The sequence below is a fragment of the Ochlerotatus camptorhynchus genome, unplaced genomic scaffold, assembly GCF_037179485.1.
Source record: "Ochlerotatus camptorhynchus isolate MF236.1 unplaced genomic scaffold, CSIRO-AGI_Acam_v1.1 ptg000220l, whole genome shotgun sequence".
Lineage (NCBI taxonomy): Eukaryota > Metazoa > Arthropoda > Insecta > Diptera > Culicidae > Ochlerotatus > Ochlerotatus camptorhynchus.
In genome coordinates this window covers 5,675,332-5,701,102 of record NW_027040710.1, presented here as the reverse complement: position 1 = coordinate 5,701,102, position 25,771 = coordinate 5,675,332, and the positions used below count along the sequence as shown (strand labels likewise).

The following is a 25,771-nucleotide window of genomic DNA, read 5'->3' as shown; positions in this document are numbered from 1 at the left end:
CACTGATAGCAGAGCACTCAATGAGTACATGGCCAATGAGAATAACTCAAAGCGAGAGCCGAGCGTCACTTCTACCAACCGGTGGAAACTAACGATTTTTTCCTATGTGTGTGTTTCCTATGTGCATCGATTAGCTTGGAACCGAAGATAGTACCAGAGCTGAGCCAAAAAGTTGAACACGTTTCATGCTGAACATTTGAATGAGCATAATCATAAGACTTCAGTGACTTAAATCATTCATAACTTTTGTTCCTTACATTTGATTGAAAAGTGGTTTTCAACAAAGTTGTAGCTGAGACAATTTGCTACAATTACTGCTGTAATTTTCAAAAGCATAGTGATGTGGTGAATTGTTAGATAGATATGAACAAAAACATAAGTTTTCCCATAGTAATTCCCATATAAACTTGAAATGGTTTGTGCCAAGTCAGTTTCTTACTAAAGTAGTTCAAATTTTGGGAGGCTAAGCAGGACCCAATTTGGAACCGTGGAGCGAAAATTTCAAATTTTGCATCAGTCTAGTGCTCATTGCAAGACAGCCTATATTACATGATATAACCCATAGTCTGTCCAGGGTATTAACTCCATTTTGTATACAAACCTTGTAAGGCCATTTTCTCGCGAACCGAAGTCCGCAAAGACAAACCAACATAATGAACAGGTAGGAGAAATTCTCCTCTACCCGATTGTGGTTTAGGTTTGCAAATGTAGGTTTCGGTCCGCGAGAAAACGGGCTTACAATTTTCATTTGGCACAATAGAGTTAAGGCCATTTCAATTGTTGGTCTGGAAATTATCAATAGCGACCAAAAATATTCATTAGTACCGTCCCAATAACGCTTTCGTCTAGATAAAATTGATATATAGCAGATTTTTAGCGATGAGCCCAATGTTAGATCCATAGGCCAACATTAGAGCCATTTCCGCTATATAAGTTTTGCTATAAACAATGCTCCTCGTGTTTTTGTTTTTCGAGAATTTCAATATAGGTATCTGAGTTTGTTGGTCACCAATTATTGTTGAGTTGAGGTAAAAGATCTTTACGCAAGTTACGAAGTTTTGATTAATTGCAAATGAAGGTCACTTCTAATAGGACATCTATAACTAAAGAATTGCTGAGTTCTTTTTGGTTGCTGAACATCCAAAGTAAAGTTCTTAAGAAGTTCGATATTGAAGAATTCACGTATACATTGAAGCTAAATGCAGGCATCAATGCTTCATTGACGAGTGCACGGATGGATTTGAGTTCACTCACTCGACAAAAAGTGACACAACAGCGGGGCCCTGTTTACTAAAAATGAACACATATGTGTTCATTTTTAGTAAACAGGGCACATATGAACACATATGTGTTCATTTTTAGTAAACAGGGCCCCGCTGTTGTGTCACTTTTTGTCGAGTGAGTGAACTCAAATCCATCCGTGCACTCGTCAATAGATGTTTACACTTCTTTTTACTGATTTGTACTGTTTTTATTAGAAATACTCAGAGGGAGAGATGGGCGGAGAGAATGTTTTGAGCCAAATGAACTGTCAAAATCTGAGCCAATATAACATTCACGCAGAAAAATGGATTTTTGTTTCAGGGCCTAATGTATTTTGTTATTGATTCAAACATATTGTATCACTATTTCAACGAAACATATTTTTGAATCAACAAAATGGTTTTTGGAATCAACAAACAGATTTTTGACTCTACAACCGGTTTGTTGATTTAAAAATATTTTTCTTTGAACTAACCGAATAATATATTTGAATCAATACCAAAAATATATTAGGCCCTGAGCCAAAAATATATCCATTTGAATATAAAAATCATTTCTCTGTGTGTTCCAATTAGATTTTTTCCGAGGATTTCTTATTCTTACTAGAATACATTTGAGAGTATTGCAATCGAACAGAAATTCAATCACCTTTATGTTTTGTGTGCTTCTCAAATTCAACTAGATTTTGGAACCAAAAACAATATTCTAACTCTATTGATTAATTGATCTTCTTTGGTTAATGAATGGCACCAAGAAATGTGCAAAATATTGCTATGCAATCAATTATTATTTTGCACGTAAATCGAATCAAAAATAAAAGTCATTTGAAATGCTAGCTTCTAACAAGGGTTGCCAGATAATTTAGGAACAAATCCCTGCTGCCGAATAGTATTTTGTTTTTTCCGCCTATCTCTCCCTCTGAGTATTTCTAGTTTTTATGTAGTAAAGAGGATAAAGGATAAACGCAATTCTAGATTTAATACCGTAATTCGGGGGCAAATTGATCATATAAAACCGAGCATAAAAAATATTGGGTGACATTGATTAGTCCCTCAAATGGCTTTCGAGTAACTTTCTATGGGATATTCTTATTAAATGTGGGTTCCCTAAATCCTTGTACGAAATATATTTTTAGCAGATATTATGGAAAATTTATTTTTTAAATGGAGTTGCACCTAATGTTGGCATTTTTTATGTCACTTGTAATTTCACAGAAAATAATTAATTTCTAATATTGGAAACATTTTATCATATTTAAAAAACATAATTGATTAACACTAAACACAATGAAAAATTAAACTTTTAAGTTAAGGACAACAATCGTTCCAACTCAACGATTCGTATGTTTGAAAATGGAATGCTATTCATCTATATATGAAGCTTTATGACCTTTTTTGTAAAAATAATCTCGTCAAAGCTACTAATTGAAGTCTTTTAATGAAAAACTATCAAGATTTCTCTCGATATTTATCATCAACCAACCAATTTTACCCCGGTGATCAATTTTCCCCCGAACCACAGTAGTTAATTTTTGTTAATTTATTATTATTTTTTTTAGATTCCGTATTTTAGCGCGATGGTATGCGTGATTTCATCTCACCCCAAAAAGCCTGGTTTCAATCCCATTCGGTGCGTTTTTCACTGTGATCCAGCAAAATAAAAATACCGAGCTGTGTAGAAACTTACCTATACCTTTGAACCAAAACATTCCACTTATATTGCTGATTGCATCTGAAACTGGACTGTCCCAAAAATGCAAAAAGTGTGATAAAAGTGCACGTTTCCGTCAAATCGTTTTGATGTCTTCGGAGCACTTATTGCTTGCATTGTAAGGAATAAGTGCACCGAAGACACCAAGACGATTAGACGTAAACTTGCAGTTTTATCACACTTTTTAATAAGTGAAAACGCGCTTATTAGTCCATTTTGGTGTGAAATGCGCAATACCTTTCATAACGTATCACATTTAAGTTAGGGGTAAGAGGGGCATAGTGAACAGGTGGGGCATAGTGAGCATCCTGTGCACCGGCCGTTCGGAACCAATTGGTTGGTGGTAGGATCAATATCATAATGATATTGAACCTACTACCAGTTGATTTGTTTCATGCAGCTGGAAATCTAGAGCCAAAGTGAGGGATGCTCACTATACCCCACCTGTTCACTATGTCCCTCTTACCCCTATATGTCAAAGAAATTGATGTCATATCTTTTTTATATGGATTTCATGTTAATCATATCTAATAGAAAATAAATTTAGGGGTTTATAATAAAAATAAATTGAATTTTTTGAGTGTGGGTACAACAGATTCAACAACTTTGCAAGCCTATACCTAACGATCTCTTTAAATACCACCCTGAACGCAAATGGATCGCATTGTCTGACTAGACAGTCGAAATGAAACGGATCCGCGAGTTTTGACACGTAAACGCGTTTCGCGTTCGGTTGAACGTCAAAAAATGACACCTCTCTTCGTCATCGCTTTGACTCCGTCGTCGACAGGAGCATCCAACAAACGGGCCAGAACGAGAAAGAAGAAAATTGCCATCTTGGTAGAAGAAGAGTGTTTACACGTCAGTCGGTCCGGTTTAGCTGAAAATTGGAAAATTTTCAATTTTCTGTCGGTTTTTCGGGAAATTTTGACTTCCCAAGTGTGTTTCCTCGGAAGCTAAGGTCGGTGGCCGTCGTTTGAGTATAATTTCGGGAGGTGTTGTGGTGAATCGAGCGCGAGAATGAACATTTTCCGATTGGCCGGTGACTTGGCACATCTTTTAGCTATTATCCTGCTGCTGATAAAAATATGGAAGACGAGGTCGTGCGCTGGCATCTCCGGCAAGTCGCAGATTCTGTTCGCCGTGGTCTATGTCAGTCGCTATCTGGATCTAGTGACAACGTACATTAGCCTGTACAACACGATGATGAAGCTGGTGTTCATCTCCTCATCGTTTGCCACCCTCTACATGATGTACGTCAAGTTCAAGGCGACCTACGACCACAATCACGATTCATTCCGTATTGAGTTCCTGCTGTTGCCGTGCTTCGTACTGTCCCTACTGATCAATGCTAGCTTCACTCCGCTGGAAGTGCTGTGGACATTCTCGATCTACCTGGAAGCGGTGGCCATCTTGCCGCAGTTGTTCCTCGTCAGCAAAACGGGCGAAGCGGAAAGTATTACCAGTCATTACCTGTTCGCTTTGGGTTCGTACCGTGCACTGTATATTCTCAACTGGATCTACCGGTACTACACCGAGGGACACTATGATCTGATTGCGATTTTCGCCGGAGCTATCCAAACGATCCTGTACTGCGATTTCTTCTACCTCTATATCACCAAGGTGTTGAAGGGTAAAAAGCTACAGCTTCCGGCGTAAATTGGCTGATTGGTGAGCGGTCCTATAGGAGCTGAGGTAGGACGAAGACTTTTCTCTAATAACCAACATTCGTTTAAGTAATGTATTCTCCACCATTTCCGCAAAATAAACAAAAAAGGAAATTTGATTACAACAACAAGAAACCAACATTCACTGGAAGGCATTAGAATTTAATCTTAAAGCAGATAGCAGCATGTCCGCGCAAGATAGAATGGTAAATACAAGATAAATGTAATTGAGCAAAAAAAGCCCGATAAATTAGTAGTTTATAATTAACTCATGTGAACTGAAAGATTGTAAGGCCGATACATTTTGTGGGTTGATTTGTCACGATGGGGGAAGTCCTTGTGAAGGAATCGAACTCGGTTTGCTTGGAAGTTTCAAGGCCACAGTGCCAATGGAAACCAATGGTAAATGAAACTTGTCTATGTTTGTGAAGGAAAACAATAAAAGCACAGTATTATGTGCTTTGTGGGAGAATAAAATAAGTATTTAACAACATTTTCATGAAAACTAGTGAGGAAAGTTGTCCACGCTGATTCAATACATACGAAAATATGTGGATGAAAATTATCAATGGCATTTTCCTGAACAATGTAGACGAAGGCGAAATTCGATTGAACTTTTATTAATTTTCGTTTTTTTTTCAAGATCCTAAAATATTTTACCAAATTTTACTGGATTTTATTTAGCCTTTGTAGAAGAACTTAAATTTAATCTTTTTAATCGACTAAAAACTTTTTATTTATTTATCAATGCCTTCAAAAGTGTTCCAATAAATTTTCTATAATTTTCCGCGCAAACCATTTTTTTTTTTAATTTAATGAAGCACTAATAAGCAGTCATTGAACTTCTGCTTTACAACGCGGTTTCCGTTTCAATCCTGGAGGTAAGCTTAATCCTCTAGAAAGAGCCATTATTATTTTTCGAGTGCTCTTCTCGCTTAGTTCGTTGCAATTTAGACAAAGCAAACAACAAAACAAGTTAAATAAAATAGTAAGTAGTAGGCAAACAAGCCAACAAACAAACAATTCACTCTATCGATTCAAGCCAAAACAGTTGACGATCCGGCTACCGTACGGGGCACAAGCTATGGCAGAAAGTGGTAAATTTAAAGAAAATCCAAAATCAAAGTATAGTTATTTTAAACTTTTTCTAACTTAATGTTTTTTGTTTAAAAGATTTTCTATAGCAATTCGTTTTATTCGTTTCAACGTACTATAAGGTCGTGTGTGCATAAATTCATCATACGCAATCAGCAGAAAGTAAGCATACATACGGCTCTGTATGGAATGATTTTAAGGTTCTACTTTTTTCTGTTCTGATAATCGCTATGGTAAGAAAAAACATGGAAAAAATGTTTAAACTAAGCAAAATCCCTATATTCTTCTATTTCATAAAATTTAATATTTTACTGCTACTGTAATTCATACGAGAACAAGGTAATGATAATGAGGTAATACAAATAAAGAATGAAAAACCACTAAGATGGGGATCGCGTGTTCTGTTTTATACGAATAACATATCCGAAGATCCCGGAAAAAATCATATTACTACGATCGACATATGGCAAACTCATTACACGCACTTGCTCTAGAAAGCTGTTCTTTCTTTTCTCTGCTTCCACTGTCCAACCAAGGAAAAGGTTCTATTAATAGCTATAGAACCACTACTCGCACTACAACAGCGATCAGCCACTGGCTGTGTTGCTATCGGTTCATCGCCTGGACGCGACCCCGTATGAACATCATGCGTTAATTAACAGCAATCGATAGCTCGCATTCTTCTTTCTGGCTATGATGCTTTTTTACGAGCTTTGGTCTGCTCTCAACTTAATGATTTTTAAGCTTAGTTATTAATTGAGAGCTTTCTATGTCAACCAATGCATGCAGTTGTATACTGTGTGTTAATCAAGTACAATGATACTCGATGTCCAGGGATGTCCAGAAAATTTTCAACACAACAGATTTTCTAAACCGTACTCATAACTGATTAGGCGCCTTAGGTCCAGCGAAAGCACATGTATGACGACATAAAAACTATTGTTGCTACTTAGAGGCCCTCGCACTCACATCGTAATGGATTCAAATAATTTGGATTGTCAGCAGCTAAGCACCCACTTCCAGTTGTGATGCAATCCAAATATTTAAATTACATTCATCGTAAAGAGGTGCATATAGTTGAAGATGGCTAGCTGACCTAAAACTCCTTTTTTGTGGTTCTCTGTTCAAGTTTCATTTATTCTGAGCAAACAACTGCTTCTACGAAATGAAGGGTTATCGAAAGCTAAACAATTAAGCTTCCGATAACCCCTACATTTCGTAGAAGCAGTTGTTTGCTGTTTCTATGTTATCGTTCTCATTCATCTGACGATGGTCTCGTCACCAACATAGAACTAAACCACAGACTAACATACATAACACTGAATTTTCACATTGATTATAGAACATCGTCCATAAAACACTATTTCCATCCGTTTGCCACACTGTTGAGGACACTGCGCTCAACAGATGGCGGTAGTGTGCGAACTTCAAAGTTCATAGCATATCACTGTGCACTTTATCATCAACGAGCAAAAAATTGTCTGTTTGTCTGTGATTAAACAGTTATGTATAGAACAAAATTAGTTTTTTTTCCATCGACCACCCATCCTTCGTCGGTGTAAAAGTGCGAAACATAACGCAGTACGACTAAAGAGCCTGAATAATTTATAAAGAGACGATATGTCAAAATTGGAACAATCGATTATCTGTCAAAGTCATAGGAAAAGTCATTCCAATCGAGCAGAAGACCTGTCAAATGGATAAGATGTCGCCTCTTTATAAATTCAGGCTCTTTAAGTACGACGAAAGCGAGTTCAAAAAAAAGTGAATTTCATTACCAGAAATGAACAAGATTTGGGCGTAATTGCTTTGGTAAACAAACATTCCAATCGCCGATTTCTCGCGAATAAAAGAACAATCTCGTGAATAAACTATACTAAATGATAGAGGAACCATTCATCTACCTGTTTGTGTTATTAGTTTTTGAGATTGAGCTTTATTTCGCGAGAAATCGTCAAATGAAGTGTTTGTTTACAAAAGCAATTACGCCCTAATCTCAGTTCTCCGGGTTGGGGTAATAGCTAATCGAAACAATGGCGATCGTGGAAGTGACACTCGAGGTAATGTAGCACCATATAGTTAGGGCGTTAGAGACCATCCATAAATAACGTAGCATATTTTTTTTAGACCCCCCGCACTCCCCTCGTAGCGTATTTTGGCTATACCTACCCAACACACATTACAAGAAGAACAGGGCTTATTCAGCAAAAATATGTTCCAACAACTAAAAAATTGGTTCGGGTTGATGCATATCCCAGACAACCAGAAATCGTATAAAAATGTGCAGACAGTATCGTAAATTGCTACAGTTTAAGTCAAAATCGCATTTAAGAATGGCATGCATCGCATTACGTTTAAGTTAAATCCTATGGATTGCAAATTTCCGACCAATATGCGATGATTCATTTTTCCGTCGTACTGTATCACAAATCAAATTGGATTACATCGTAAGACTTTTCAAAGTGAATTTGTTATTACAGATTAAATCGTATATGATGTTAAATCAACTCGTTATAAATTAAATTAAAATTTGCACGTATATGGCCTCCACTTTTGTACGTATAAGCCATTTCTTTGCATTCTATACGATTTGTTTGTTTGTATATATGTTTGTATATCACGAAAACAACTTTGAATATATGTGCATTCTGGTTGTCTGGGATATTATGTCACGCTCTGGGGGGGAGGGTTTTCTAAGATTTTGTGACAAGCAATGCATTAGGTAAAGGAAAAACGTCACGATAGGGGGGGGGGTGATTTCTCCTCGATTTAGCGTGACATAATTAATGCTTGGGCCCTTATTCATACATTATTCAGCATAAGTTATCTGTTGGGTAGTACATGGTCGGTCACAACTTCTTAAACAACAGCACGTCATCGAGAAACCACCGCCTCCGCCCTCCTCCATCAAATGCTACGTACTTTATGTATGTTCCCTTAGCTTACCAAGGTGATAATAGCTAGGTGTTTTTACGTTACAATCTTCTCTTCGACACGCTTTCCTGCTCTCCTCGTCCATATATTGTCAAAGCTGCAGCACCTAGCTATCGCCACCAATAGATCAATAGATTCAATAGTCAACCAATAGATTCAATAGTGACGTCTAGCCCGAGTAACAGCATAACGTCGTTGAAGAACAAGACGAAAGTCCAAAGTTACTATCCCAAACCCGAGGGACACATGACAAATTTGTGAAGAACGAAGAAGTACATTCGCTGTGACCGAAATCCGATTAACATTCGAAACGAAAGTCTACCCTCGAGTCTACTGGAGGTAGTGTTCATCATGTCAAATCGGCTTTCTCTATCTAGTAATCCGTATGTGTGATAATGTTTGCACCATTGAGCAATGTCAAAATTGGGGGATGTTTCTCAGAGTCTTAAACTATGTTAATCATCGATCTAGTTTCCACTTGCTGCAATTACGGCCTCCACACGCTTCCGGAATGCACGGCAGGTTCTAATAATGTAGTAGTCTGGATCCATTTCTCTCCAATTACGGCCCGTACCCGTACCGTACGGGTCTATGTTTGTCTGAGGCTTGCTGTACTCGGGTGGCGTTTAGAACAGGCCTTGGCCTTCATGACGCGCCATATTGAGTAATCCAGCGGATTAATATTGGGGCTGGATGGCGGTCACATATCCTTCGCCAAGAACGGAAGATGTTCCTGCAACCACTTCTGAGTGCGGTTAGAGGTTTGGCACGGAGCCCCATCTTGTTGAAATACAACATTTGGCTTCGGACCGTACTGTTCTTTGATCCACGGAAGAACATACTTACATAAATCCCGATGTAGACCTCCGTGTTGACTTTGTCGCCTTCTGGAATGAACATCGGGTCCATTTTATTGCCATTGGAAGCCACCAATACAAACACCATGACGCTAGCAGGATGCTTGGTCAGATACACGTTCTTGTGCTCGTCGGCCACGTCTTTTACCGGAAGAGAACTAATATACCGGTCGGTTCTAGAATTTGATACGGGATCGACGGTAAACATGCTCTCGTCAGTGAACAGGATTACCGGATTTTTTCGCTTAAGGAAGTTTAAGATTTTCTTGCATCGTTCGACTCGTAGCTCCCGGATGCGGTTGGTAATCCCTAATAAACGTGTACCATATACTGACGATATCTTAGATGGTGCGACCATACCACATAAAATTGGGATGATATCCCGAATTGGTGGTTAGGCGCATCTTATGGTTATTGTTTATGCGGGATCATGTGAGTTTTTTTTCCGGGCCCTCGACTTCGCCCCGCAATCTTCCTTTACGATCTTCCGTGCCGTAAAATCACTGATCCCTTGTTCCTTTGCCATTTTCCTTATTGAACGCACTGGATTCACCCGAATCTTCCTTTTGATAGCAGCGATAACCCTCGGAACCCGAGCTGACATCGGACGACCTGTGGCCACCTTCGCGGATAGTTGTCGTTTCTTTTCTCGGTCTAAAACCCTTTTGACGGTCCACCGGGACACTCCTACGGCGATTGAAATGTCTTTTTGTGACATTTGCGCATGGAACAAATCACGAATACGCTGCCACTTCGTCATGGTGCAACCATAGAGGTAACTCTAAGACCACTGGGTCCCGAAGAAAATCATTATTATTTTTGGCTCACTCAGTACCAGAACAACGGTCCCAAGCAGTCCCAAGCTATTTCACTCACCCCTGCATGTTCTGCATGAATCCACACACCCCTGATGTTATCTGTCAAACTTTCATAGCGAATCAAAACAAACATAGTGTAGTAATAGAATTTCAACTAGAATAGGGTACGTTAATCGTTTGCTTGGGACCAATAGGCTACTAAAGTGGAGAGCCAATTTAAAATCGTTAGTTTCGTATTGATTGTTGCTACTATGCTACCATAGAGGTAACTTTAAGACTAGAAGGTCCCGAAATAACGTGCTCAACTTTTTGGCTCAGCTCTGGTACTCTCTTCGGTCCCAAGCTATGTTTCGAGGGGTGAATCGATTAGCTTGGAACCGAAGAGAGTACCAGAGCTGAGCCCAGAAGTTGAGCACATTATTTCGGGACTTTCTAGTCTTAGAGTTACCTCTATGCTACTACGGTATGAGCTATAGGTTACGTGCATGCAAAGAAAACCAAGGCATTGTATGCACAGGTGAAACGGGAACCTTATTTGTACGATGGTGCAAACATTATCACGCATACGGTATATAGGACGCTCTGTATTTCATACAAGATCAATTAGCCTTCTCGGTAGCTACTGTGCAGCAACGCTATCTCAAATCAACGCAGTCAACAACATCAATCGTAGCATAAATCCGTATAAATCTATGTTTCTTAGGCGCACAGGACACTGCTTCATTCAACTCCATGCTACCTTTTCTATTAGTAACCCTAATGAAAAATACCAAACTCAAACGATAACCCAAATGATGACTATTTCACAAATGGTTTGAATGATACCCTGAAAACGTCGTTAAAGTGATTCCTTGTAAAGACCACAAATGGCCGCCAGGTAGGCTATATACATGCACTTCCACTTCGAATTTTCAATTGCACAAAATATCGGAAATTAATGACCCATTTCACCTGAAATTGTTACTTCATGTAAGCTGCAGTACAACAAACGTGAAGTAACAGTTTCAATGGGGTATACGTTTCGGGGAAGCTGATATTTGTGCACTTAATGTTTCGAAGTGGTTACGAGAATAAGGATCTCACACAGCAAAACACCTTAAGCAAAATAACCATAAACATATTATTAGGGAAAGCAAGTTCCTCATCATCCTTCTTTGATTGTCTGTTATCGTTGAAGATAATCACGTTCGACGACATTTTAACTTCCGTGTAATCCGATTTCCGGAAGGCTGATCATCTTAGCGTGGTAGCATCGTTGACGTGCCATCTTGAATATAATGTCTTAACATATATCATAGACAGGCACGTTCTGAAGAGAGTTCACCGAAAAGTGTAACACCTTCCTTGACAGACAAGCGAATTGGGAAAGTTGAAATCGACCAGAGGTTCATCAAATATCATAGCCTTTCACTGAAATACCCAAGGGGCGCGCTCTCAACGATTTGAGTGCATGGTAATGAAAATACTTTTCAAATATTTATTAATAATTAAAATATTTCAAGTGGTATTGAAATTATAAACAAAATATTTAAAGCAGTATTGAAAACAATTAACAAATATTCTGCAATAATTAATGTAATTAATAATATTTTGGGTGATATTGAATATATTTTAAATACTAATTTTTGACAGTATTGTAATTATTCATAGAATTGGAGAGTGTATTTAACGTAATGAATACAATAATGATAAGATTTTAAATTGATTAGGCTGCGTAGTATTGAAAGATTTGTGCATCTTGGAAATACCATTACTTTAGGCTCAATAATGTGAGTTCAAACGAGTTAGCCGTCGATACTACTTGCTCATCCAGTTGATGAAACTTCAAACACGCATAAAGTAGTTAAATCACAACACTTGAATACACACCAATGATTTTTTCTATTGAAAATCTGAAATGCGTAGCGGTTTTCCGTTTTTATGACGCTAATTTGAGAATAGTTTTTCGTCTAAATGCAAATCTACTGTGCTTTACATATCTATTATAGGTATGATAAGAACCTCAAGCTCTTTTCTATCAGTTGCTTCAAGAAAATCCATGATTCGTCAATTGAGTGCAGAGCTATTCACCCCTATTCTGTATTTCGTTTCGAACGAAATTCTCATACAAAAAAATATTTTTTTGTATGAGAGTTTCGTTCGAAACGAAATACAGAATAGGGGTGATTGACAAATCACCCATTTGTGCGCAAAATTGACCATGTTAACCCTGCCGAATGGCATACTTAAAAAAAATCACAATTTTTGGTGTAAATACAGAAATTTTTAAAATATGTCTATATGGACCATATCATGCTTTAATTACAAATGGTATCAAAATCCGATTTTTTAAAAACATTTAAGCATGCAAAAAATCAAGATCTCGTAGGTTTTTTTTACACGGTACGTATCCCCCGTGTAAAAAAAGACCTGAGTGTACTGGCCTTTTTAGCACTGTGTCTACACAGAGATGAAAAACTACTTAAAATTAATTACTTTTTCCTCAATTCCCAGGATCAGCCCAATAACCCAAATTTAAGTAAATCGCATATAATAGTTTCTATTTAGCACCTGCAAAAAATAGTTACTATTAAGTATATTCTACCCAAAATTAACAACAATAACGACTTCAAGTGAGAGGCTCAACTCAAAGTAAGTCAAAAGAACTCAAATTTTGGGTAGTATTTTTTCTCCGTGTAACATCGTATACACGGCACTACAACAACTCAGCGACCGCGAGTGAGTTGACTCTCCGTGCAAATCAAATGGAGAGTCACCTCCTCGCGGCACAGAATAAAGGGGGACTGACTTTTGTCACCAGCATAGACCTGGGGTTAGCGGCAACTTCTTGCGATGGTTACGTGCATATCTCACTGATCGACATCTTCAAGGCTGGTGCACAATGTATAAGTTTCCGGGTTTTCTGACAAATAATGCATGGGCTAACTGTCAAAAAACCTGAAAACTTATCCGTTGTGCGCCGGCCTTCAGTCATCGGTTATTGCCGGTCTTATATTTATTTGCCACGTCAGGAATACATCAAGGAGCTCACCTTTTTTTTTTTTTTATTATTTACTTTATTTGTACAGGCTCAATCGAATAAACTTTACAGAGCCGAGTTATCATTTTTGTTATACATTATTGATTTCTTATATTTAAAGTTAAAGGAGCTGGACCGGATACTCGCGGTTGTCTCGAGGTTAGTGGGGATTTACAATTTTTTTTGGATGGGAAAAGGGAGAGGGAGGTTTGAAATGTGGTTTACGATACAAATATTTAATTAATCCTAAAACATGAACTAATTTCTATTCATCTTGAAAACAAACATAAAAAAAAAACCCACACGTACAAAATACAAACTAAACACAAGGTTAATAAAGCTTACAATCTAATGTTAATATTCTTAAAGTAAACATATAAAGGAGCTCACCTGGGACCGTTGATTTTCTTACCCTATTTCGATGACGTGAATTTAATCTTCAAAGACCAACGACTATCGTCTGCAGATGATGTTACAAGCTCGATTGTTAACTGTCTAACGCCAGTTCGAAGCCTTTGCCAGCTGCTGCAATTTCATTTCATTTTCATTTTCATTTTCAAGCACAGAAGGGGGTCATAGGGCCAAGTCACCAGTGAAAAATCGCTGTCCATACTGCACCAGGGTAGAGGTATAGATTTGGCATCACAGAATAATAACCACAGAAGTCAAATGAATCCTGTTTACGATACCGGATAGTAAGGAAAGCTGTTGAACATAGGGGATAGTCAGAGTAACAGCAATAATAGTTTTTTTTTTTTTTTTTTTTTTCTTCGGTTTGTTTTTTCCGTCGATCTTGTTTTCCGTGCTGAGCACCAATGCTACCGACGTGCCAGGAAGGCAGCTCCCACACCTGGACCCTACCTATCGACCCATCAACTCATGAACCGGGGACCAACGGCTTTACTTCCCATCCGAAGGAAGGCGTGATCAGAGATGTTATGCCTCAGAACATCCCGGCGGCGCCGACTGGGATTGAACCCAGGCCTGCTGGGGTGAGAGGTAATCACGCTTACCACTACACCACCGGCGCCGTTACCAGCAATAATAGTGAAAGTTAGGAAAATAAGCAGGTAGAGATGGTTGATTTGCAATGGCTATCGACTCTGTTATATGGCCTACCGTATCAGATTCAAATTTAATGTCGTTTAATATTGCGCTTATTACTTTTATCTTTATTCTAAGCAATCTCCTTTCATACTTGTTTGTTTTAAAGTGAACTGGATGAAATGATTGTTTTATCAAAATTATGTTAAAGCTAACTACTATTCATATTTGCTAATTAATACCTAAATGTAATTTTTAATTTTATGAAGATAAGTTGCTCAGAATAGCAGCCTGTAATTCCGTACCAGAATCCGCCTCCAATTTAATGTCTTTTGTGGATTCGTAGTAGCAAAGTTGTGCTAAAAGCTAAATAGTTACCTAAAAATACTACCTAAATCGTTCACAATCAGAGCCGGGCCACTGATGAAAACCAAAACTACAACCCTGAAAAAACGAATCGATATTTTCGAAGGCGAACACAACCTATTCTTGCTAGTGATTCTGTCCAATTGTTAGGTATCCAAATTATAGTCATTCGTAAATTTATTATTGAATATATGGATGAATTATCTATTATTGAATAACTATTATTTACGATAATTACATGAAAGACATAACATATAAACTACAAACAAAACGTGACTACTAAAATCTCAAACAGATATTCTCACAAGTATATTTCACGCAACCAGGAATCTCAAAACCATCAGACGCTATAATGATACTCTGCACATGTTAGACACAAGAAAAGGCCAAAAAGCAAGCGTCCGACACACAAAACCCGCCAAATCCACTGGCAGTCACAATCAACGATTCTACGAATCGCGAGCGCTCACGAATCATAAAACCGCTGACTGCGACACTCTGAAAGCGAAATTGACAGGCTCTATGCGTCAAACACCCGCCCTCTAATCTCCTCCCGCATCCAACAACACAAACCCCATTACAACATCTAACGAATTCAAAACTCCGAAAATCACTCATCTATAGAAAGTGAGTGGAAGCAACCCTGCATGCAACTATTCTTCATGATACGCTTTGTCTGTCTATCTTTCTATTAGGCCTGTGGACATGTGTTAGCTTCGAAACTTCTAACCAAACTAGGAAAATTTTGAAATCACAAAAAAAAAAAAAAATCAAAGGTAATTACAAGCAAAATACATATTGATTATTTTACGCAAAACCGAGCAAGTAATATTAAATCTCTTGTATTGTATGCTAATGCTAATTGACTGTAACAAAAATAATATGCTTAAATAAAATAAAATATTAATAAAATGATATGCAAAATTTACTAGAAGGTCATTACTTTATTGGTGAGAAGTTTCTAATAAGCCCTCCCAGTTCCTCTGTATACAGAACAAATCTGATACTATAATCAGAATTGCTCAGTCTGCATGAAGCAGCCGATTGCATCAAGGAAGTTCTATTAACAACCAAGAATTCAGTGCCAACATTTCAAAGGGGCGTAATTGCATTTGTAAACAATGGCTTTAGCCGTCGATTTCCCGCGAATAAAAGCTCACTCATGAAAAATAATGACACCAGCAGGTAGAGGAATGTTTCCTCTACCAGCTCGAGTTGTAATTTTGGAGAGGTAAGATTTCATTCGCGAGAAATTGACGGCTAAAGTCATTGTTTACAAAAGCAATTACGCCCCTTTGAAATGTTGGCACTGAATTAATCGTTTGAGGTATACTGAAGCATTAAGAAGGTGATATGTGTCACTATGGGAAATCATCATCGTTGCAAATATAAAGAAATTAAACATAACCCTTTGCTTCAGTACCGTCAACCTCCATGTCCATGGGGAGGGCCTTTGCCAGCTGCTGCAATTTAAACCAAAAGGTGGTTAACCCTACGAAGTTGCTCAATGATCACTTTCACTCGGAAGAAAGAACCCGTCATATTTGACTAAGAGCTTTTGGGCGCAATAATCGAACGTGTCAGCCACTTCGTCGCACTAACTACATACATGTATTAATACATGTATTGTATCTTGCAAGATAATTGCGCGTTAGCGTTGCTGCACGATTTTGACGCCAAATAAACGCGCTGAGCATTTCATTCGGCGGCGCTTATATAAAATTTACATGAGCTTGCAGCGGTAGCACGCCCACATGATACCCGCACATCCATACCGGAGCTAAAGGCTCTAAGTTAAGTTAAGCAATGTTAGCGATTCTATAAAATTCCCCAGAAAACCATTTCCCAGAATGCACTATTCTCCAGAAAAGCATTCCCCCCAGAATGTACCATTCCCCAGAAAAGCATTCCCCAGAATGTACCATTCCTCAGAAAAGACGATGAAATTAGTAATTTATCACTTTTTTTGTCATTTGATATTATATTTCAGTTTTATATTACAGAACAGCCGTCCATAAATAAACAGGTCCGCAAGTATCTTGCACACTGAATAAGACATCTTCTGAATACCAATTTTCTCGATAATTTTTACACATTTGATTCAATATATTTTTCATGATAAAACTCTCTGATTAGTTTCACTTTACTATTGATGATACGCTACGTTTACTTTTATGGAACCATGTATTTATCAATTCCAAACCATTTTAAGGCTCTTTAGAAAATGACAACCTTCAAGTTTTCGAGTTTTCATTTAAAAAGTCAAAGGGTCTATTATGCAATCCAATTCAACCAGTCGGAAACTGTTAAACCTTATCGAAGAATTGTTCGACCTGAGTTGAAGAATTTCTCGTGATGGATTAAAAAATCGGTGCATGGAACGTTGAACTAACGATTACAAATTTATAAAATTATTATCACACGTTATTATCCCAAATGGTCATTACCCCGAATCCCTTGCGAAAAGCTATTGATTATATATTATATTAAAAGAAGGGAATATTACCATCTTTTTCATACATACATCCAAAGAATTAATTAATTGCTCTTTTTTATATTCAAAGAAAGGAAATTCCCTTCTTTATCGTTTGTCCAAAGAATTAATTATTTCCTTTTGTTATATTTTCAAATAAGGGAATATTCCCTTCTTTATCATATATTTAACAAATTAATTATGTTCTCTTTTAAATATTAAAAGATGGGAATATTCCCTTCTTTATCGTATATCCAAAGAATTAATTATTTTCTTTTCTTATATTTTCAAAGAAGGGAAAACCCCTTAATCCATTAAGGTCTCCTAAAACCTCTTGACCAATTAAGAAATTTTTCCCTTCTTTTTATATACGCGAAAGAAGATTCCAGGAGTGACTATAATAAACAAAAATAGTCAATCTAATACATGGCATACTTTTCTTGGGGAATGGTACATTCTGGGGAATGGTGCATTCTGGGGAATGTTATAGAATAATATAAGCGGTTGAAAAAAAACAAGATATTTCCAAAAGGATTAAAGTAGTTCCGAAATCTTGACGGATTTCGGATGATTGACCACGGTTTTTTATGCATATACATTTCGTTATTATTGATAAGCCAGCGTTACTTACATTCGATGCCCTCTCTAATTGTCAGCAGTAAGCGCGGTAAACTTCTGTATATCAGACAGTTTGTAAATTTCCTCATACGGGTGATATTTTTTCATATGCTTTACGTACAGTATCCTGTGCGAGTAGGCAGCCTGGCAAACGTGACACACGTACGGTTTTTCACCCGAATGGCTACGCAAATGCAGGGTTAGTACCGTATTGACATAGAACGACTTTGGACAGTGGGGGCATTTGAAGTCGCGCTTCTGTGTGTGTACTCGCATGTGCATATCCAACCGAGATCTGCAAATAAATGGATCTGTTAGTATGAGATTATTTCGCAAACGCATATTTCTGAAACGTTACTTCGTCAATACCATCAGCCCGCAGAGTTCGCACTTGAATTGCTTCTCCCGATGCAAATAAGAATGCGTCCTTAGAGATAGCATACTTCCTAAGATCTTCCCACATTCCTCACACGGGAAGCATCCATTAAAATGCGTTCGTTTGACGTGAATTGTGCGTGAGTTCGCGCATCGAAATGACATATCACATCCAGGTTTCTCACAGGCATAGGGCTTCACACCCAAGTGAGAATTCAAATGGCTCTCCAAACGAGTATCCTGGATTCTTTTGCCACAGTGCTCGCAGATGACATGCCGTCGTTCATCGTACAGTTCTTTCTTTGACCGCGTCGCAAGCTGCTCTTTTGTGAAACGTATTAGTTCCCGTTTTCGAGGTGCTCCATACTTTTTTTTCGGCACTGGTTCCTCTTCAAATTCCAACGGTTTGATGTTGGAATCATCGTCGTAATCTGCATTTTTCTGTTCATGCACATTCGACCATGCACTGCCAGCTGGAGGTGCCGGAGGATTTGCTCGAACCGAAAATCCAACACTGACCGGGCGCTGCTTTGGGTTTCGGAGTTCCTCCCGCTGGCGGCATGTGTGCTTCAAATTGTAGTACTTGTTGATCTTGCTGAGGCACGAATCGCAAGCTGTCAATGAGATATATCGCTTGGAGACATCGATCTATAATAAAGGAACATCATTGGACTTCCGGCTCGTAATGATAATGTCAATTTCATATCATATTATGTGCTTACCATCAAACAGAAAACATCCTGAGCCTTTTCGCGGAAATTACGATCTACAAGTCGTTTGTTACTGATGCACGTTTGCAAGCATATTCGACATTTGCGCATTTTTTTTTATAAATATTGTTTGACGATCTCAAGTACGATGAAAAAATAGAAAATAGAGATTGCTAAAGTATGATTGTGTAAGTGATTTGTATTCATCGGGAAAATTTTCCGATGAAGTTTTTTTTTCCCGATGAAAACATTTTGCGTATACGTATACGTGACGCACACTACGTACGACAAACGTCAGCAATTTCTATAGCGAGTAGATTCTCAGCTCGAGCTCGAGATTCTCCTTTAACTTTTCGAAATTGTTTGTAAATAACATACTGTCACTCTCACTTATGGTATCTGACACAAAAACCGAAATTGAGAGGTGATAATGAGATTTGCTTGGCCGTAAGGGCCCGTTCAAATATTATGTAACACATGCGTCTCAATGACGTTTATATAAGGTCTGGGCCAAAGGGCTTATTGGTGTTAGTGACGTGTGCAAATGTTTAGTGGTGTACGTATTTTATTGCAATGTTTATCTTTTAACACGAAACAGCTGTTGGCAGTGACGTATTTCTATCTGTTCGCAGATGTTCAGCAATGTTTACAACATTTTTGCTTCTAACACCAGCAAGCTGTTTGTTGGCCCAGAGCTTATATAAACGTCATTGCCAGCGTCTGGCTGAAAATCTCCTTAATAAAGACAAGCCTCCGGGGTAAGCCAGATGGTAGAACCAACAATCAATACGAAACTAACGATTTTAAAATGGCTCACTACTTGACTAGCCTATTGGTCCCAAGCAAACGATTAACGTACCCCATTCTAGTCGAAATTATAGTACTACGCAATGTTTGTTTTGATTCGCTATGATAGTTTGACAGATAAAATGAGGGGTTATTGGTTTTTTCCTATGTTTCGAGGGGTGAATCGATTAGCTTGGGACCGAAGAGAGTACCAGAGCTGAGCCAAAAAGTTGAACACATTATTTCGGGACCTTCTAGTCATACACAGCAACAAAAAATGTAATATCGATCAACGTAATTCAAGCTGATGTTTGAAATAATGATGTAATAGCAAAAAGCAGATACAATATTACATCAATGGATGTAATTTTGTTCGCAAAATCGATGTACATCGTACAATGTGATATTACACAACCGATGGATTGACCTGGTTGCAGCAGTTTCGATGTAATATTCAACAACTTTTTTTGCTGTGTAGAGTTACCTCTATGGTACCAGAGCTGAGCCAAAAAGTTGAACACGTTATTTCGGGACCTTCTAGTCTTAGAGTTACCTCTATGGTACCAGAGCTGAGTCAAAAAGTTGAGCAAGTTTCTTCAGGACCTTCTGGTCTTAGAGTTACCTCTATGGTAGAACTATCCCACAATTGGTTTGGATTATATCCCGAACACGTCGTTAAGCTCCTTCTTATGCTTTTATTAGGGCTATCCAAGGGGCGATCAACTTCATGAATCAGCTGAATTGTAAACCCGCGTAAACGGGAACCATATCCTGACCTTACCGAAAATGGTTAAAAATTGTTTATAATCCCTGCTAATTTTTTGCTGAAATGGTTATGGAACATGAACGTTTGTGTGATAAAGTTTTAACCTTATTATGGTTTTTTTAAGGTGAACCTTACAAATAATGGCAGTTTTGACAGAATGGTATTAAATTTGTTTATATTTATAGTCAACTATACTGAAATCATGGTAGATTTAACAGCATGTTTTCTGCAAAATAGTATTCCTAACTATGGTCTTTGTTTCAGTGTAATCGAAATTCAACAGTGAAAATCATTGTAATTTCGTTGTTTTATTATAATTATTTTTTTCGGGTACGTGTCAAAAAACCTGTTCGACCAAAATGTCCAACCCCAAGTGCACAAACCGGCGTTTGTTTTGAATAAATTTGAATTATTTACGTGTAAACGTCAAAATAAGCCAACAGTATCGCATTCAGTAAGCGTCATTCGTCGGTCCCAGTTGAAATAAAATTTAATATTAAAAAATGTCCACGGAAAAGCTATGTCGGCTCTGTATGGGTCGTTCCAATCTTATACACTCCGTGCTAGACGATAATCTGCTGCAAAAGATTGCCATCTGCGTTAGCATTATGGTAAGTTTCTCTACTTGCAAACTTGTAACCTTCATAGACGCAGCACTTATTTTTCCAAACCTATTGCAGATTAATCCAGCGGATAAATTGCTTCCTCTAGAACTGTGTGCTCTATGCGCACTAAAAGTCAAAGATTTTTTTGAATTTCGGCAGAATTGTTTGAAGGTTCAACAGCTATTGGAACAGGACGCTTGCAGCATAAATGTCCAATCTGTATCGCAACCCTCACCGATCGCCACAGTTAAACAAGAAAAGTCGTCTACTAAGCCTGAAGAACATTTGCAAATTGCGAAGTTCGAAGTGATAATCGATGAGGACGAAAGGTTGAGCGAAATACAAGACGCAGAAGAGTCTTTGGAGGAGCCAGATCAGATGATAGAGCAGTTGGAAGATATAGCAGACGAAAACGACCTAGTTGAAGACTTAGTGGAGCAAGATGAGGTACTTTCCGAGACGGAGCAAACTATTGAATCAGAAAATGTGCCAGAAAGTGATATTCAGACAACAGACGCCCGCGACATTGATTACGAAATTCAAATGATCGAATTGAACTTCGACCAGAACCCTTCGGAAACATTAATGGACGAAGATGAGGAAGAAGAATATAACGATGAACAATTCATAGAGGATGTGGAAGAAAATGATGAAGTTCACATTCAGGAAACTTTACCAACGAAAAGTGTAAGCAAAACTAGTTTAAACTCCTGCACGGTGAGGAAAAAAAAACATCCGCATGACCCAAAACCTGAGCGTGACGAGAAAGAAATCTATAAATCACTTCTGCAAAAGTGTGCGAACTGCGGAAAATCTGTAGAAAGGAATCGGATGGAAGGTCACCTCAATCGACATCTGGATGTGCGACCGTATATTTGTACCGAAGGGAACTGTGGTATGGCTTTCCATTGTAAAATTTCCCTTAGGCTTCACACCAAAAACCGCCACGGCACTGAAGAGTTACATTGTGACCTTTGTGACAAGGTTTATTTTTCGAAAAAAGCACTCTATCACCACAAAAAGGAAAGCCACGCGGACAAGCACTTTGCCTGTGATGAGTGCGGATTGGTGTTTGTATCCAAGTGAGTCTTATACTATCGACAGACATGATTGTAGTAGCGTTGCACTCCTTTAATCCAGTATCGCAATGGACGTACTAAATTAAAAAAGTACAGCGGTACTAAAATCGTGTCTATCATAAATATTATGTGACGTATATGTCTTTTCTACTGATGGATTGGTATTATAATAAGATCTTTCTTTTCAATATTTCAGTGCCCGTTTGAATCGTCATAAGGTGACCCACACGGATCAAAGAGAGTTCAAGTGTCCACACTGTCCAAAAGAGTTCTACAGGAGCAATAATCTTAAAGTGCACATTCGTAGCCATACGAAGGAGAAACCATTCAGTTGCTCCTCATGCGACAAAGCGTTCGGCTATCAGAGGCTTTTGCGTGAGCACATGAACCGACACCATAAGGGCAATTTTGTTCTTTAGAACATTCTTCGATAGATATAATTTGGCGCATGTTGCCATTTTTTAAATGTTCAAATAAATTGTCGAATGTTATTGGAAAAATTAAAATTTATGGTTTCTTATGTTTGCTAAAGATGCTTTGATTACTTCTAAATAAAAACGATGATCTGTTGTTGAAAATCGTATTGATTGATGCCTAATGCCATGATGCCATATATCATTGTGGTAATATATTCGTTCAAATCCAAAACTTATGCAACGAGATTATGCATTTTTTCGGTCTCATTCACGTAAAATAAACTGACGAAAAAATCTGCTCCAACACTTTGTTTTAAGCGATTGGTCACAATTAGTCGCATATTTCGAGAGCACTGCACAATACTGCCGCTCATCGCAAGTCGGTCCCATAGACGTTTTTGTAAAAACTGAGTTTGTTGTTCAATGGAAGTGCTAGCTAATCATCCATAGTTTCATAATACTGGATAAGCTCAACAACTTTGTTCGGGAAAAGTTTGGAAAAAAAAACAGCCAAATGGGATGTCCCATTGCATATTCCTTGATTTGTTTTCCGTTGATCTTGTTTTCCGTGCTGAGCTCCAATGCTACCGACGCCAGGGAGGCAGTTCCCACACCTGGACCCTACCTATCGACCCATCAAACTCATGAACCGGGGACCAACGGCTTTACTTCCCTTCCGAAGGAAGGCGTGATCAGAGATATTATGCCTCAGAACATCCCGGCGGTGCCGACTGGGATTAAACCCAGGCCTGCTGGGGTAAGAGGTAATCACGCTTACCACTACACTACCGGCACCGCTCTACTGCTGTCATGATTACCTGAGATTTATCAAATAATGTAAATAGGGTTAACTACCCCATTTCCGGCCTAATAAGCACAACCCGCACTTAGTCTTTCTTAATCTAGCGCAGTTTAGCACCAAACGGAATGTTACTATTACTGATGGCCAGGGCTTCTTCTCACTTGCTATAAAAAAATGTTTTTCGGAATTATAAAATCGTTAGATGTTTTTATGATATTTTGTACTTGTAAGTTTAAAGAAGAGTTTGCAAAGTATGTGATTGACACATGAAACCTGTCAATTTTGCTTTCAGAGTGTCACAATCAACGATTTTATGATTCGTGAGCGTTCACTCAGAGTGAGCACTCGCGAGTCGTAAAAACACTGATTGTGACTATCTGAAAGCGAATTTGACAGATTTTATGTGTCAAACACTTGCCTTTCAATCTCTTCTTGTATCGAACAAGTACAAAATATGATTATAACATCTAATGATTCCAAAGTCCTTAAAATATATTTTTTATAGCAAGTGAGTTGAAGAAAGCCTGCTGATGGCTTCCAAATTCATTTACCTTTCCATACGTACCGTAAGATTTGATAAAGAGAAACCAATCGTTGAGATATTGTCTAACACTTCTTCTTGACGTCAAACTCGGCCTACGGATTCTAAACTCGGCCTAACGTATTGAACCGCCAATAAATTCACTTTGGCCTATCGGATGAAGATAAAAAATTGGTTTGGTCGGAGCGCTTCTTTTGTTTTTGAGAATAATGGATGCAAACATTCATATCACGCGTTCTGATTAACTTCGTTCGGTAGCTTACTAACTAAAGTATCGTACCAAACGCATAATTGACTTGTTCACTCTGAAATCATGGATTTATTTGAAGTTTTCTCCTCGATAGGCCCAAAATGGGCAATTAAGCCGAAGTAGTTCTCTACCCTATTTGCATCGATTTTAGGGCCCAATTTAAGATCCATAGACCAACATTAGAGCCATTTCCCCTACTAGCAGCTGCCATGTAGCAAGCTGAGATATTTTCCTTTATCTGCTTCGGCTTCTTATAGCGAATTCGTATATTATTCAGTTCCAACCTGGATTGGGTATCAAGATTGGGTCAGCTTGTTTTCTGACAAACGTCAGTTTGATCGTTTGTTTTTAAAACCCAGCTCAGGCTGAGGTTCGCACTGACAAAAAGTTCGGTTTCGCACTATTAGCAACAATCAATACGAAACTAACGATTTTAAATTGGCTCACTACTTGACTAGCCTATTGGTCCCAAGCAAATCGATTACGCACCCCATTCTAGTCAAAATTCTAGTACACAGATAAAATGAGGGGTTATTGGATTTTCCTATGTTTCGAGGGGTGAATTAGCTTGGGACCGAAGATAGTAGCAGAACTGAGCCAAAAAGTTGAGCACGTTTCTTCGGGACCTACTAATCTTAGAGTTACCTCTATGCTATTAGCCGTTGGTCCCGCCCCATGTGTCATGTGTGTTGAATGGATGTGATATCCTACGCAGGTATGGAAGCTGCCTTCCTGCACATTCGATTGCTGTCAACGGATGGCAATCGATGTCCGTCGGTGATTGGCACTAGATTGCGGAACAGAGACCGACGTTAAATAAAGGAAATGAAGAAGAAGTTATTTTCAATTTTATGACGAAAACAAAATCCAAGAATTACCGATTTTTTGTCCATGTAGAACCGGTTATTTCAGTATGGTATATTGCGAGGTATATTGGGACCTCGATTGGAACAGATTTACCAGTTTTCGGTAACGGTAATACCGGTACTCTAACCCTCGGTGCGTGTCAACAACAACGGCAGATTTTAATCAAACGTTGACTGTGGTATATTCGGCTGGCCTCTCAACTGGATCTCGAATGCTGAACTACATTTTCGGTGTCATCAGAAACCGATATCAACAGAAATAGGAGAACTTACGTGGAGGTGGGTCGGCTATACACTACGAAGGGACGGGAACGTAATCTGCATGCAAGCGCTGAATTGAAACCCGACAGGATATCGTAGCAGAAGTACACCTAGCGGCTCATGGCGGCGGAGCCTCAACAAGGAAATCAAGCAAGTCGTTAAGAATTTGTCCTGAGCCCAGATTAAAGCAAAGTAAGTAGCCGCCCAGAATGGAAGCCTTTCACTGAAAGTGCACAGAATACATGAGAGGCTGAATGAAACGATAACATCTAGTGGCAACGTAGCACATAATTTTAGGGGTTAATTTATTTAATTTTCTCAGTCACTTACTCCTAAGATTACACCTTTTCCCTTTAAGCCATCGACCCACCGGTGGGTCGCGGGCTGCCCTTAGCTGGGTCGCACGACACCAAATAAAAAAAAATGTTCTGAATTTCCGAATCATTTATA

General features: G+C 38.4%; 3 protein-coding genes across 3 annotated transcripts; 2 read left to right on the top strand and 1 right to left on the bottom strand.

Moving 5' to 3' along the window:
- The first annotated feature begins 3,785 nt into the window (after positions 1-3,785).
- On the top strand, positions 3,786-6,125 carry LOC135703706 (ER lumen protein-retaining receptor). Its single transcript, XM_065224988.1, has one exon. It carries the CDS (start codon positions 3,994-3,996, stop codon positions 4,630-4,632), a length of 639 nt encoding a protein of 212 aa, XP_065081060.1. The 5' UTR covers positions 3,786-3,993; the 3' UTR covers positions 4,633-6,125.
- An 11,700-nt stretch (positions 6,126-17,825) lies between these two features.
- Positions 17,826-19,108, bottom strand: LOC135703668 (zinc finger protein 675-like). The gene is made up of 3 exons (XM_065224949.1): positions 18,962-19,108; positions 18,223-18,887; positions 17,826-18,159 (listed from the first exon to the last, which is right to left on the bottom strand). Exons 1-3 carry the CDS (start codon positions 19,058-19,060, stop codon positions 17,892-17,894), a joined length of 1,032 nt encoding a protein of 343 aa, XP_065081021.1. The 5' UTR covers positions 19,061-19,108; the 3' UTR covers positions 17,826-17,891.
- Positions 19,109-20,979: 1,871 nt separating this feature from the next.
- On the top strand, positions 20,980-22,708 carry LOC135703667 (zinc finger protein 33B-like). Its single transcript, XM_065224948.1, has 3 exons — positions 20,980-21,112; positions 21,182-22,188; positions 22,382-22,708. Exons 1-3 carry the CDS (start codon positions 21,005-21,007, stop codon positions 22,602-22,604), a joined length of 1,338 nt encoding a protein of 445 aa, XP_065081020.1. The 5' UTR covers positions 20,980-21,004; the 3' UTR covers positions 22,605-22,708.
- Positions 22,709-25,771: the final 3,063 nt, after the last annotated feature.

Excerpts from the sequence above, each read along its gene's own strand:
- LOC135703706 (XM_065224988.1), top strand. The coding sequence starts at position 3,994 with ATGAACATTTTCCGATTGGCCGGTGACTTGGCACATCTTTTAGCTATT.
- LOC135703668 (XM_065224949.1), bottom strand. The coding sequence starts at position 19,060 with ATGCGCAAATGTCGAATATGCTTGCAAACGTGCATCAGTAACAAACGA. Across the intron at positions 18,888-18,961 it reads AGGATGTTTTCTGTTTGATG|ATCGATGTCTCCAAGCGATA; the intron begins GTAAGCACATAA and ends CCTTTATTATAG. Across the intron at positions 18,160-18,222 it reads GGGCTGATGGTATTGACGAA|ATCTCGGTTGGATATGCACA; the intron begins GTAACGTTTCAG and ends ATTTATTTGCAG.
- LOC135703667 (XM_065224948.1), top strand. The coding sequence starts at position 21,005 with ATGTCCACGGAAAAGCTATGTCGGCTCTGTATGGGTCGTTCCAATCTT. Across the intron at positions 21,113-21,181 it reads CCATCTGCGTTAGCATTATG|ATTAATCCAGCGGATAAATT; the intron begins GTAAGTTTCTCT and ends AACCTATTGCAG. Across the intron at positions 22,189-22,381 it reads GGATTGGTGTTTGTATCCAA|TGCCCGTTTGAATCGTCATA; the intron begins GTGAGTCTTATA and ends TCAATATTTCAG.